Genomic DNA, 14,408 nt, shown 5'->3' on the forward strand with positions numbered 1-14,408 from the left:
GAAGTTGAATTTATTTATTAATCTGTTGTTCATTGTTGCTTTTGTGCTAAGATGGCAGAATGGAGTAGTTGTGACAGAGACTGTGTGGTCCACAAAGCCTAAAATGTTTGTTTACTGTCTTATTTTTTGCATAAAGCTTAGCTGGATTTTCTGCTTTATTTGTATAAATTGTACACAGTATTTCTTGTCTTTCCATGATGTCTAGATTTGAAATTTTGCCTTCCTGTTTCATTCCTAGTACTATTTTATCTCTTAATTTTTTTGTTCCGATTGCTGGGGATTACTAAAATTTCATTTGACTTACTGGTAAAATGTTACCTTGGTATCCATGTGTTTTACTGTGCTCTGTACCAGTTTAAACATGTAAAGAAAGATACATGGGTCTTAAAACTACTCTAGTAAAATGTAAATTTAAAAGTATATTATTATTGACAGAAAAGATTTTCTGGTCCTGATGAGAACTTTTATAAATCCATTTTTCTATGCTAATTAATCAGTTTAGGTTTCCTGCCTCTTCAGGAAAATCATTGTCTGCTGTGTAGCTTTTCAGACTTACAGCAGATAATGAGTTGAACACAAGGAAATTTCTTAATTTCAGATTTTTTTTTACCATTTTTATTTAAAAATGTTAACTATTTTCCACATAACCATGCCTCGGGCTTATAGGTTCATCTTTAAAGCAACTGATTTCTGTTTTCATCTTTACTGATTCCTTCTTTCTTCTTCTTTACTTCACTTTCTACCTTCTTGAGTTAGATGCTTTATCTTTTTTTGTCTGTTGGAAATAATTAGGCTGTGAATTTTTCTCTGGGCATTGATTTAGCTGTGTCTTAAAATGTATTTAGTGTTTTACTGTTATTTTTTTTAATAACCCCGTGGTTTTCATATTTATTTTATTTTCAACTCAGATTTATTTAAGGCAGTTTTATTTGCAAATTTTGTTATTTCTGATAACATTGTATTGCAGTCCAGAAATTTTACCTGTATTTTTATTCTCTTGCATTATATTGATATTTTCTTTAGTACTGTACTCTGTGTGTGTGTGTGTGTGTGTATGTGTGTGTGTGTGTGTGTGATTTTTTATGATTTTCATGTGTGCTTGTCAAAAAGATACTGCTGTCGAGGTACATGGTTTTGCTGTTTTGTCTTTTTTTGTCTCCATTTGATTTACATATTTCGATACTTTGATAAGTTCTTAATTGCTCATTTTTTTACTTATTCCTTTTGTTAATATAAAATATATCTTTTATAATGCTTTTCTCCTTGGAATTTTCTCTTGTCTGATGTTAATTCTGTTTTCATTTAGCTTTTTTTTTTTTTTTAGCATTTCTTGGTGGTATATATTTCTCTGTGCTTCCCGCCCCACTTCCTGCATTATTTTAAGAGTACTTTTTGCAAAGTATTTGCTTTAAGTATGTTTCTCTTTTCTTAACCTCATTAAAGAAGTTTTGTCTTTTACCAAATGACTTTAACTCCTTTATGTTTATTGTGACTTAGGTATTTTGAAGCTTATTCTTAACATCTTTTGTATTTTGAATTAACCACAATTTTGAATTTTTTAAATTCCATTTTCTTTGTCTATTGAATGAAAAGTTTCTAATTTTCATTTTTTCTCCTAATGATTTAGTTGCTTACTGTTATAATTAACTTAATTTTTTAACTACGCAAAATATAATAGCTAGAATTATTCACTGTTTATATGTTACCCAGTGACTCTTTATCCCCCATCTTTATCTACTTTTAGCTTCTCCTTTATCCATAGCTATTATATCCCATTTTATATCTGGGATTCTACTTCAGAATATGTAGTTAAAATTTAGGATCAGTAGTTACATTGTCTTAATTTCTTTGCTGGTTTTAGTGAGTTTTTCTGGACTCGGAAATGAGTCCCTTTCTCAGCCTGGTTTTCCATATGGTACTTTACTGCTGAAAAGGGCAGCGTTTATTTGAGTTTGAGGTGGGGATGGGGTGGCTGAGTGACAGATGTAGGTATTGCTCCGAGTTCCTGGTCACTTTGGATTTCGTGTTAGGGTTCTTATACATGCCTTCACAGTGCTAGCAAATAGGCTGTCTTCTCATTCCTGGAATATTTAAAGATCATTTTCTTGTTGCCTTCTTTTCTGAGTACCACATTTTGGGGGGTATAAATTTATTGTCACCATGTTTTGTGCTTTTGTTTTAAAGAATGCTTCATTCTCTCAGTAATAAATGTCAGACAAGGCTGTGTTGCAGTAGCAGCTGACTGTACCACCTTCAACTTACATGTAACTGCCTGGAACCAGGCCAGATCCACTGCTAAGCATGTAAAGCCTGGGTCAGCTTTTATGTTTCCCATGATTTCATAGTTGCATGTACTTTGTCTTCCTTTCCTTTTGAGGCACTTTGGAATATTCTAATGCCTTATTCTTTTTAAAAAATATTATTGAGTATCTTCACACAGTGTCTTTTATTTATTTTCATGTGGTGCTGAGGATCTAACCCAGTGCCTCACACATACGAGTCAAGCACCTTACACTGCGCTAAAGCCCCAGCCCCTAGTGCCTTATTCTTATTAAATGTGTTTTTGATAACTAATATTTGCTTATTACCATGTGTGAGATACAAAGGAGAATATGCGTCATTGCATATTGCATATATTGGGAACATTAACTTGTCAGGGTGACAATCTCCATACACAATGTTATTAGAACCAGAAAGCGCTTGGAACATTATAAGAGGCTTGTCAGTGAGCATTGGGAAGAATAGAAAGGATTCCAAGCAATAGGGAGAATGTTAGTGATTTTCTACTGTTAAAAATCTGGACTGCGGTTTGCTTATATTCCTTGAAAAATGAAAGTCACATTGAAGCAAATAAGGGGCTAAGATTATATATTTAAAAATAGTAAACTGGTTGTGGTGGCTCAGACCCATAATCTCACCTACTTGGGAGCCTGAGGCAGGGGGATCATGGTTTAAGTGCTGTCTGGGTAACTTAGCAAGACCCCATCTCAAAAAATATGTTGGTAGACTGAATCTACCAGGTATTCTGAGAAGGAAGAGGATAGAAGGTCAGGTTGTTCACGATGAAGGTGAAGGCGTAGAGCTGAGGGTGGGCAAGAGCAAGTTGGTGACCATGGTAAACAACACAGGTGACCAGGGCTGACATCACAGCAACCTGTACATTATGGCATTTGTAAATAACATAGGCCACAGCAGTAGTTGTCATTAACTGAGTGGTTACAGTATACTGGATGCTTGACCAAGATTATCCCTACTTTATAGAGAAGACACAGAGGTTATCCTGGGAGTGAGAGTAGAGCTAGTTTCCAGGACTAGAACCTTCTTAACCTTGGAACAGAGAGTCTTCTTCAAGTATGCTCACAGTAGCACGGAGGTGTTTCACTCCACTTACCTGACTGGTGTCTAGAAGATAGGTGCAGATTTCACAGAAACATTTAACTGCTACAAATGTATAAGTTTGTATTGTGCCAGTCCTTAAAGAATAACCAGTATTTGTATAGTCTTATGTTCTGTGCTTTGTAAGCATTAATCCTTTAGCCTTTGGAGAGCTGTGTAAGGCATAGCATCCTCCCCATTGCACAGTGGGGATTAGAGACAGTAGGTTTGTACAATTTGAACTGAAGACCCACAGCTTAGTGAAGCAGAGGTGAGACTGAAACCTGGGTTCACCTGGCACCAAAGCTCATACACCACGCTGTCTCCATAGACAAGTGTTTGTTTCTCAGATTTGCAAAACAGTATCCAAATTATTTCTCCAATTTTGATTAGTCTTACAGATTCATTCTGTTATCTTTGTATTTATGTATGTATCATGAGTTTGTCTTTGGTTGAGACTTTATAGTTTATCAATAAGAAATTGTTAAATTTTCCTTTTTTTTTTTTTTTTTAAGGAAACCAGCAGGTTTTCTCATAACTTTGTTCTTCCCCAGATGTACAGTAGGGACAAACATTAAAAATGAAGCAGAATAAGAATAGTTACCAGAAAAATAATGATTCTTTTAGGACACAGACTTGATTTAGCACATTTATTCTGTTTTTGTTTTTTTGTGTATTTTGTTTTTCTAGTACTGGGGATTGAATGAACCAAGGAGTGCTCTACCACTGAGCTGAATCCCCAGCCCTTTTTATTTTGTATTTTGAGACAGGATCTCACTCAGTTTCCAAGGTTGGCCTCAAACTTGTGATCCTCCTACCTCCGTCTCCCAAGTGAGTAGCTAGGCTTATAGGTCTGCGCCTCTGGGCCCAGCAGCACATTGATTATTTTAGTCAAGATTCTACGATCATGTATGAGTACTTGCTTGCTGATCACAGAGTAATATGGGAAGGAGATGGTGAACATGATTCGTTATCCTGGTCTGGAAGGCCAACAGTCTGCATACCTTTATTGAATAAGTAGTTAGTGGAAATAAAATTTGACTCCTGGCAGTGATGTCTTCTAAGAAAACTCAAGCATGTGAATGAGGCTATTCCTGCACACATAAAGCTTCTGTTCTGTTAGGATTGTTGTTTGTAGTGCCTTTGAATTTAGATGGCTTCCTATGAAGGTGTACTTTACTGGCTAATCTTCTCCACCCCTTCTCTTTTGTTGGGATTAGTGCCAGAACAGATAAAGCCCAGTGTAAGCCAGCCTCAGCCTGCCAACTCTAATAACGGCACTTCCACAGCAACCAGCACTAATAATAATGCCAAGCGAGCTACAGCCAACAATCAGCAGCAGCAGCAGCAACAGCAGCAGCCGCAGCAGCAGCAGCCGCAGCAGCAGCAGCAGCCACCACCACCACTGCAGCAGCAGCAGCAGCAGCAGCAGCAGCCACAGGCCTTGCCTCGGTATCCTCGAGAAGTACCTCCACGATTTCGCCACCAGGAACATAAGCAGCTTCTAAAGAGGGGTCAGCATTTTCCTGTCATAGCAGCAAACCTGGGATCTGCTGTTAAGGTGTTAAACAGCCAGTCAGAAAGCAGTGCTGTAATAAATCAGCAGCCACAAAATAACGGAGAGGTGCAGAACAGCAGAACCGAGTCAGGTGAGAGAAGGCCCTTCTTACAAGACTCAAACGTTAGCATCATTAGCAAGTTTACAGATTGACAGCTGTTTTGGTGTTTCTCAGATCTGGGCTTTAATTTTAAAGTCCTGTACAGGGAGTTATAAGTGGAGAATCTTAAAATGTTTCCCGTAAGGTACCTGCCATCCTACTTGAAAATGAATATTTTAATGACTTTCTCGCCCTTTAAGTTCTGCCCACTGTAACAAGAAGCTTTTAGCTAAAGTAGACTGTAAGACTCCAGCTAAACTTGCGCTCTCTCCCCCACCCAGTCATGTGCTGTGCAGTTATGCATATTATTGCATCTAATCTTCAACAACCCTGTGAGATGTTGTTTTCTTACTACTCTGTCTCCTCATTGCCCGAGGAGAAGTTATTTACTTCAACCTCCACGATACTTTATGTATACACCAAGTGCTGCCCTCTACATTGTACTATATATTATGGCATTTCACGGATAATAAGTAGCGGTTCTGGACCCATACCGAGATGTGATTCCAGAGCTGTTGCTCATGACCACCGTACTGTGCTTTGGCAACATATTGGAAGTGTTAGGTAAAGAGGAAGAGGACACAGATGTGAATTTTCTAGCGCAGGTACTTACAGCAGCACATTGTCATTGGGAATGATACAAACTTATCATCCTGAGTTCATCTTTAATCCCCACTCCCCTGGTCACGCAGTACCTGTGTGAGACTGGCCAGATAGCTATTGTGACCTTCTTTCTTAATCTCTAGGGTTGATAGTAGTACCCAATCCTGTGATTGCTTTGAGGTCTAAATATTTCACCTAATGCCAATAAGTAGGCAGTTAGTAATTTGAATTTCATTGGGGAAATCAGGTTTAACATATTGGTCATCAGCATAAGAAAAAATGTCGTTAAAACCTTGGGAGAGATGATTTATACAATAAATGCTGGAGTGCGCTTTACTGAGAGCTGGCAGATAGCATAATTAAGAACACACACAGCAAGGTGGCACAGTACATTTAGAAACTTGTCCAGTGCGCTTCTTCAGTTTGGAAAATAAAAGAGCAAAGCTGTTTTTTAAATGGAAATAACAAAAATGAGTATGGATCCAAAAAAAACCCAAAAGCATTGTAGGCATATGTTCAGATGAGAAGACCTAAGGTGTGGGTATAGGAGAAAGTCTTCAAAAAAACCCTAGAGGGAAAAACATCCTGCCTGTTTCTAAAAGAACTTTATAAGGTGGACAGCATTAATGTGGAGGTTGAGATGGAAGTCAGGAGGGTGCAGGGATCAGTTTGAAATTAAATGCTAAAGCGGTTAGAGAATGCAGGTGATGAAGCCAAGGCATCCTATCCTGAAGAACCAGATTGGCAGTTTTATCTTTAATAAAGGTCGTGGATCTCCTCCTGTCTATCAGCATATTTCACATATTTACATTAAAATACCCTTACGTGTGCTTCTAACGATGGTAGTGGAAACTCTGGCTGCAGAGTGGGCCAGTAGGACTCAGTGAATCTCGGAGGGGCCAGTCTGTCCTCATTCCTGAAGAGTCATCAGTACGAATAATGATGATCCCCTGGCTAATTTTCATGGGGTGCTTACTCTAACCCAAATGCTGTGATAGCTTATTTAGTTCTCGTGTCACAGGCCAGGGAGGGCCATCTTACAGACTAAAAGCAGCCAAGTGGTCCGTGGAGAAGAGTGTACAAACAGTGTAAATAGTGTGAGCCCAGAGAGGTGAGAACTCTGTGTTGACTACAGGCAGTTCAGGATTGTGAGAACACCATCTTCACTGTTTTTATCCATTTGTATTTGGCTCTTTTTGAACAGAGATGGTTAATGGAGTGGATTTAGCATTTAAATTACTGAATGTGGTGCATGGAAATTCACTTATTTCAGGTTTTCATGCTAAAAAGGAGCCGTGTTTGTTAGATCTCCTTTTCTTCCCTTAATTTGTTTCTCATTTATTCAGTGTGGACAGAGCAAGTTTTGTACCTAGATGAGATTAGATAGTCTGTAAATCAGAAGTCACAAACGGATGCCTTCATGGGCTGGCAGGTAAGTGGAGTAAATGGTGGGAAGGGTGATGGGGACGGTGGTCAGTGGGTTTTGATTTTGTACCCTTGCTAAATACTTAACACCTTTTCATTTTTACTGTTGTTAGGACCCTGTGGTGGTCAAATAGACAGCTCTGCAGGTTGAGTCCTGACCTGCCATTTTGCATCTGTGCTTGAAACACTTATTAATCGTTTTTGGTTTTTTTTTTGATATTTATTTTTTAGTTGTAGTTGGGCACAATACCTTTATTTCACTTATTTTATTTTTAAGTGGTGCCGAGGTTCGAACCCAGGGTCTCAAACGTGCAAGGCAAGCGCTCTACCGCTGAGCCACAACCTCAGCCCCTAATTGTTTTAACTTAGACTTAAGACCTCTTTTTTTTGCAGTTGACTTCTTAGTGCCCTGATGAGCCCAAATAACCCTGAATTAGGGGCCATGTAATAAGGCATTTCAGGAGGACTAATATGCTCAGCCACCTGGACAGCAGCAATAGTCTTTTGGGCCAAAATGATCTATTTCACTTTTTGTCATCCAACATGATCCATAGAGAAATCAGTTAGACTAGAATAGTGACCACTAGTTCACCTTCCCCCCAGATCCAGTGATTGTTAGCACAGTCCCATCTGGATCATACACACAGGGCACTCAGTGTCTCTTTTTTTCTTTCATATGTGTCATAGACACACATGTGCTGGTGTGGTGGCGCACACCTGTAATCCCAGTGATTTGTGAGGCTGAGGCAGGAGGATCATAAGTTCAAGGATAGCCTTGGTAACTTAGTGAGACCCTGTCTCAAAAATAAAAAAGGGCTGGGTGCATGTAGTTCAGGCATAGCCCCTGGGTTAAATCCCTCCCCACACAAGTTCATTATGGTTGAGTCATTGGAGGGTAAATGGCAAACATGTCCTGGTAGCTACCCTAAGCATGAGGATGATTTCCTGTACAATGACAATATCATAATCACCCCTAAAGGAAAAGAATAACAGCAATTCAACAATGTCTCCTAATAGTTCATGTTCACCTTCCTGCCGGTTGTTCCAAGAATGTATTTTTGTTTGTTTGTTCACAGTATGATCCCTTTGTAAAACAAAGACTATAAAACAATATTACATGTCATTTAGGGATGAATAAAATACGGAAATTTACATGATTGATTACCACTGGGAGATCTAAAGGGAATGAAGGAGATATAAATCAGAGGAGGAGGCAGCGAGTCTTTTCCTATGGACTAGGATTTATTTATTTAGGATGTATTTCTTCAGGGGGGATACATGAGCGTTTTATATATTATTATTATTATTATTTTAAAACCAGTGAAGTACATGTGTATAATTATGAGGGGGGATCTGTTGGAATGGCTTAAAAGTTTTTGGAGAATCACTAGAATACTGTCCATGCACCTGGCATTTTGTATTTTTTTTCAGCATAGCGTAACATCTTTGCTGTCTTGTAACTTATATGTCCGGCTCTCAGTTTTCACCTTTCATTTGGTCTATAAACATGCTCACGTCTCTGTTCTCTTTGACAAAACAATCTGGTAAGTCCTGTACTCTTGAGTTCTTGCAGGATCTCTCCTTTTTCCGAGTTCTTGAAGTCTGTGCTTGCGATCTTTCATACATTTGCGTTGATCCTCTGGAATCCACCTCCTGCTCACTTGACTGAAATAGCTCTTATTAAAGTCACTGATCTTCTAAATTTCCAATCAAGACTTTTTAAAAAATCACAATCATAGTTCAAAAGCAGTCTTTTCTATCTTAATTGCCCCACCCCTGCCATTTGCCTCCTCTTTGCTAAATGAAGGTCTTTCATTGTGTGGCCTCGGTCACCGTGTAGCTCGTTCTCCTCACACCTTTCTGTTCCTCTTCTGTATTTTACCATTTTTCTTTGACCAGCTCTCAGATTTTATTACTTGCCGAATCATTGTTGCATATCTTTCCAAATTTTGGCTGTCTTTCTCCTGGATGTCTTCAACTGAAGTTGGGACCCTTAGACTCAGAGTATTCAAACTTAAACTCATTACCTTGCCCCATACCACTTCCTCTGTCTGGATTCCCTTGCTCAAAGAAGCCAGCCTGTCCGTTCATCCAGTAACCCTTCCAAAATCCTGAAATCAGGCTCAGACTCTTCCTTTCTTAGTGTATCATAAGCCAGCGGTTCACTGCGCTGTATAATTTTTAACCTCAAATACTGGGTTTTTTATTTTTGTTTGAACTGAACTCCTTTCCGTCTCCTGCCAGTTGCCATGGTTGAGGTACTCGCCATTTGGTGTAAAGTAAAATCCCCTCAAATATCTTTTTTTCTACCATCCGCACCCCCATTTGTCAGACCAGAAGCCAGTCATGATCCATGTGTTGCATCTGGTGTGGTGTTATCTTTGTCGTCTTTATTCCAGAACCAAACCTCCATTAGTCCAGTTTTATTGAAAGGCTGCCATGCCTGTTGGGTTACATGTTGTTTGTGGCTGCTTTCAAGCTACAGTGCCAGACTTAAGTAGTTGCCAAAGCTGTCTATCTAGCCCACAAAATATTTATGAACTAGACTTTTACATAAAATGTTTGGTGACCCAGCACCAAAGGCTGAAATAACCAAAAGAGACATCATGGACTTTGTCATTTTTAAGAGCTATTTGAAATTGTGCATTTAAGGTTCTCTCATATTCTTGGTGGTATATCTCACACTCCATGGAAACACTAAGATTACTTATTTATTAAGCTCTTCTCTTTCTATAGAAATAAAGTCTAAGGTAGGAAAGCAAACAATTCGACTGTTTTGTTATATGTCATATATTTTCTAAGAAAAAACTTGCTCATGAACTTACATCAGTCTAAATTCTTCCCACACATGCTGTTTATTAGCCACTTGAATTATCACCAGTCTTTGCTCCCTACATAATCTCTTTGAATAGAAGTACAGTAATGCAATTGTGTGTGTCTGTTTGCAGTGCTGGGGATTGAATCCAGGGGTGCTTGACCAATGATATACATCCCAGTCCTTTATTTTTTGAAACAGGCTTTCACTAAGTTGCTGAGGCTGTGATCCTAGGCCTCCCAAGTTGCCAAGCGTACAGGTGTGCACCACCAGGACTGACTGTATTCTTCCTGAGGTGTAGTACTAGAGCTGCCCCCATTCTCTCTTGATGATTTTGTGTAAAAGTAGGATGCTGATGCCATTCTGGATTCCAGATGTTTCTAAGTAACATGCAACCTTCTAAATCTTAGTTTGCTTATAGCATTATGGTTTGTAAAGATTTGCATTAAATTAAAAAAAAAACTGCTCTTTTTTTTTTTTTTTGCATTACCACAGAGATTTACAGCCTTAATGTTTCTATTTCCTGGGGGAATAAAGTAGTGGATAGGGCTGAGGCTGTAGTTCAGTGGTAAAGTGCTTGCCTTACATGTGTGAGGCCCTGGGTTCAATTCTCAGCACCACATAAAAACAAACAAAAGCAGATACTGTGTGTTCATCTACAACTAAATAAATATTTTTTTTAAAAAAAAGTAGTGATAATCTACTTAATGGTATTCCTGTATGTTTATCCTCAGATATTTTGAACACCGGTGTTCCCCTTGTCTGAAAGGGGAAATATATTATTTCACTTCTTCAACTCTGAAATAGCTTCTGCACCTGTGATTTCTGAGGATGCGTTTTCTTTTCTCTCCTTTAGTTGGAATTGTGTCTGTTTCCCCTCCATTTAATTTTTCTTCCTAAACTATAACTCTTTTCATAACTAAAAATGCCTTGTGACTTATCCTTGATGTACAGTTTTTAGAATGGTCTTTAATTTAGGTTCTGTTAAACTAAAGTAGGATCCAGATTATAAATGGAATTTTAGCTAAAAATTATTCATGGTACCTCTCCTTACTTTCCTAAAAGAAAATATAGCAAAAGACAGTCTTAGATCACTACCATGGTTCCAAAACCAGGACTAGACTAGAATGTGGGAACATTTTTTGCTAGCGTTAAAGGCAACAAACTCTTTTGCAGAGTGAATTCTAGTGTTTGTTTTTCTGCTTTTCTTCATTCTGATATTAAAAGGTTTCACTTTAAAAATAAGTAGTCTAACCTATCATTCCTTTTGTGGTTTCTATGATTTGTGTATAAAAAATTCTATAACTTCATGGTTTCATCATTTGCCATTACACTTTTTTTTTTTTTTTTAAATGGTGGTCATGATTGAATCCAGGGTTTTAGGCATGACTTACTTCTAATATTAATCATTTGGTATTATTTTGAATATATTGTCTCATTCGAAAATATTTTTCAAGTACTGAATACATCCCCCACATCCAAAACAGTAACCTTGACATATGCTTGGGACTATTCCTGGATTTTCTGTTCAGTATGTTTGCATATTCTCTCAGTGCAGTACTGCCTGATAATGTGAATTCCCTCCCTCATAAATTCTGTTTGAGATTTATTGGGGGAAGTGGAGTAGAGACTCCCATTTTTTAACATGAATCTTAAAATCACTTTTAATCATCATACATGGTTAATATGTTTAACAGTTCCTTGTAATTATGTTAAAATTGTTAGATCTTCCTATCTAGGAACAAGTTTCTGTACATAATCAAGTTGTCTTCTGTGACTTAGAATAAAATTTAAAACGAGGGCTGGGGTTGTGGCTCAGCAGTAGAGTGCTCGCCTAGCACATGCAAGGTTCTGGGTTCGATCCTCAGCACCACATAAAAATAAATAACTAAAGGCATTGTGTGCAACTATATCTAGAAATTACATATATAAAAATTAAAATGAAATTTAAATATTTTTATTAGTATGTTCCAGTGATTTTATGAGTTGTACTGATTAGGATCTGTTTTCTATCACATTTTCTCATTGAAAATGGATATTGGAAAACTATTGTTTTTTACATGTTGGTCTTTTTGATCTTCATGAATTTATCTCTCATTTTGGACCCTATTTCCTGGGTTCACGTGTCCAGGGTAGAGTTTAAGAGTGTCGATGACAAGTGTCCTTGTCTTTCTCCTATTATTGTGGGAATGCTGCTGACACTTCATTGTTAAATTCTGGGTCATTCTTTTATTTTTACTTGAGTCGTTTTGTTTTAGATGCCCAATCTCTTCTTCTTACTTTATAAAAGTGACAACACACATGGAAAATAATGGCAGCAGAAATACTTTTGCAGCAATCCAGGAGAGGACAGAAGTGATGGCTGAAGGAAGTATTCTAGATTTTGAGGAAAAGTCTGGATTCAGGACTTGGTTATGTTTGGGATTTTCTGTACACAGCAAGGAATAAAGGATAAAGGGTTTTAGAAACTCACTGAGTTGAGGAAAGCTAAGAGAGTTGTGTCTCCCCTTCTTTGGGAGGAGACATCTCTTGGGAATAAAAGTCCAGTTATTCTGTGCATGATCTCACGGAGGAGATTTTAAGTAAGCAAGTTCTATGAGTTCTCATATTCTTCATCAGGGAGACCTGGTAGAATGAAAAATATGTTCTGGAGAATGAAAAATGATAATAATCTTTAGCATGCATTAATTAATGATAATAATGGCCTTCGTTTTTTAAGTGTTATATGAATCAGATATGGCTTATAGTTGTTAATCATTTAATCCTCATAACAGTTGCATTAGATTGGTACTAACTATGAAGAAACTAAAGCAGAGATCCTGCTTGTGATCATACAGATAGTAAATGGTAAAATGTCTCAGACTCTGTGCTTTTAATCACTACTTACCTTGCTGACAGTGTGAGCTAAACGTTTTGCATAAGATGGTACCATCAGCAAAGTAACTGGGTTAGGAAGTACCCCTGCTTCACAGATTTTGTCACAGGTCTACTGCATAGAATCCAGACTTGAGTCAAGTTACCTCTATAGACTCAGCCATGTAGTCACCTTGCTTCATGAAGGATTCTGACAAATCTCGCTTGGTTTCTACAAATTAACTTCTGAATGGTGATTTTCTCATCTGGAGAGCAAAGGTTATACCTATCCTGTGGGGTTATTCCAGCTATTCAATGATGAAAGTGTGTTAAAGCTCACGACATGTAGCTGAACATCTGTTGATGGGCTGGTGTGGATGTCAGTATGCTGATTTGTTTTTACTCCGTGAGATTGACTTTTTAGTACCCTTTATTTCATGAGAAATTCTTTTCATGTGCACTGAAAGATAACAAACTTTTCATCTGATAACTTAACAAAATGATTCCTAAGCAGGGAGTAGAAATTAGAGTCACCTATGAAGCTTTAATATATATATTTGGTAAATTACATATACATTTCTGGTCTCTGTAGTCCCTTTTCCTGCCACTCTTTCTGGCTTATCATGTGTTACTTCCTAACAGTGTATACTTTGAGAGAAAATGATACAATCAGAATCTGATTTTCCATAGTAGCAAAACTCCCTAGTAGCAATTTACATTTATTTCCTAGGCTTTATAACCATGAAGTATGGGACATGCAAGGCATGGGGGCGCATGCCTGTAATCCCAGCAGCTTGGGGAGGCTGAGCCAGGAGGATTGCAGCCTCAGCAACTTAGTGAGACCCTAAGTAACCCAGCAAGACCTTGTCTGTAAATAAAATATAAAAAAGGGCTGGGGATATGGCCCTAGTTAAGCGACCCTGGTTTTAATCCCCGGTACCTCCCCCCAAAAAAACCCTCCATGGGACATGATGTGTGCATTTAAAAGCTCTACGTGTAATTCTGATTCTTACTCTAGTAGAGAACTACAACATAAGCAACCCCCTCGAGACGGACTGAATGCAAACATCTTTTGTAGTTAATATATCTGAGGAATTTCTACCTACCAGAGCCTTAAACCAAATGACAATAAAGAACCTGGGAATTATCAGAAATGTTCGGATTGCCCAACCTGTGGTGGAGTAACTAGATAATAATACATAGCAGAGAATCTCAGATTGTGGGATTATATGGCTGGTCATTTGTGGGTTCTTAATGCCAGCAGCTGACTTTTATCATAATGATTTGGTGATCTTTCATATGTCAATTTTTGTGTTTTTCTGTTGTCTTTTAATAAACTTGGCTTTGCAGGTAAAAATCTTATTGAGTCAAGCTAAAAATAATTCTTGCTTGTGTGCAGTATTTTAGCTGAATGTAAACACTGAAGAAATGGAAATATAATGGATAAAACTTTTGGAATTCTTATAAACTGAAAAGTATGGACAGGCTATTCTGGGAAGCAGAATGGGAAAAGGATCCCTAATACATTGCTAATATATTTTATCAAGTTCACTTTATTAATCTTTACGTGCCTTCATCCCAGCCTCCTCTTTCCCAAGTCCAGCCTCTGAGTCTGGGTGGCTCCATTATTATAACACATCGCTGCCACCAGTCCCTCTGACATCAGAATTCTTTTCTGG

General features: G+C 38.0%; 1 protein-coding gene across 14 annotated transcripts in view; it reads left to right on the top strand.

Moving 5' to 3' along the window:
• Positions 1–14,408, top strand: part of TNRC6A (trinucleotide repeat containing adaptor 6A) — a 175,118-nt gene that overhangs the window by 128,313 nt on the left and 32,397 nt on the right. For 9 of the 14 annotated variants that reach the window (XM_081299838.1, XM_081299826.1, XM_081299833.1 and 6 more), the window contains one exon: positions 4,596–5,024. The exons of the other annotated variants lie outside the window; for them this stretch is intronic. In XM_081299838.1, the coding sequence (XP_081155964.1) occupies positions 4,596–5,024 (429 nt within the window). The remainder of the gene's footprint in view (positions 1–4,595; positions 5,025–14,408) is intronic. 14 annotated transcript variants of the gene reach the window in all.

This window comes from Spermophilus citellus (genome assembly GCF_964194105.1).
Source record: "Spermophilus citellus genome assembly, chromosome: 6".
NCBI lineage: Eukaryota > Metazoa > Chordata > Mammalia > Rodentia > Sciuridae > Spermophilus > Spermophilus citellus.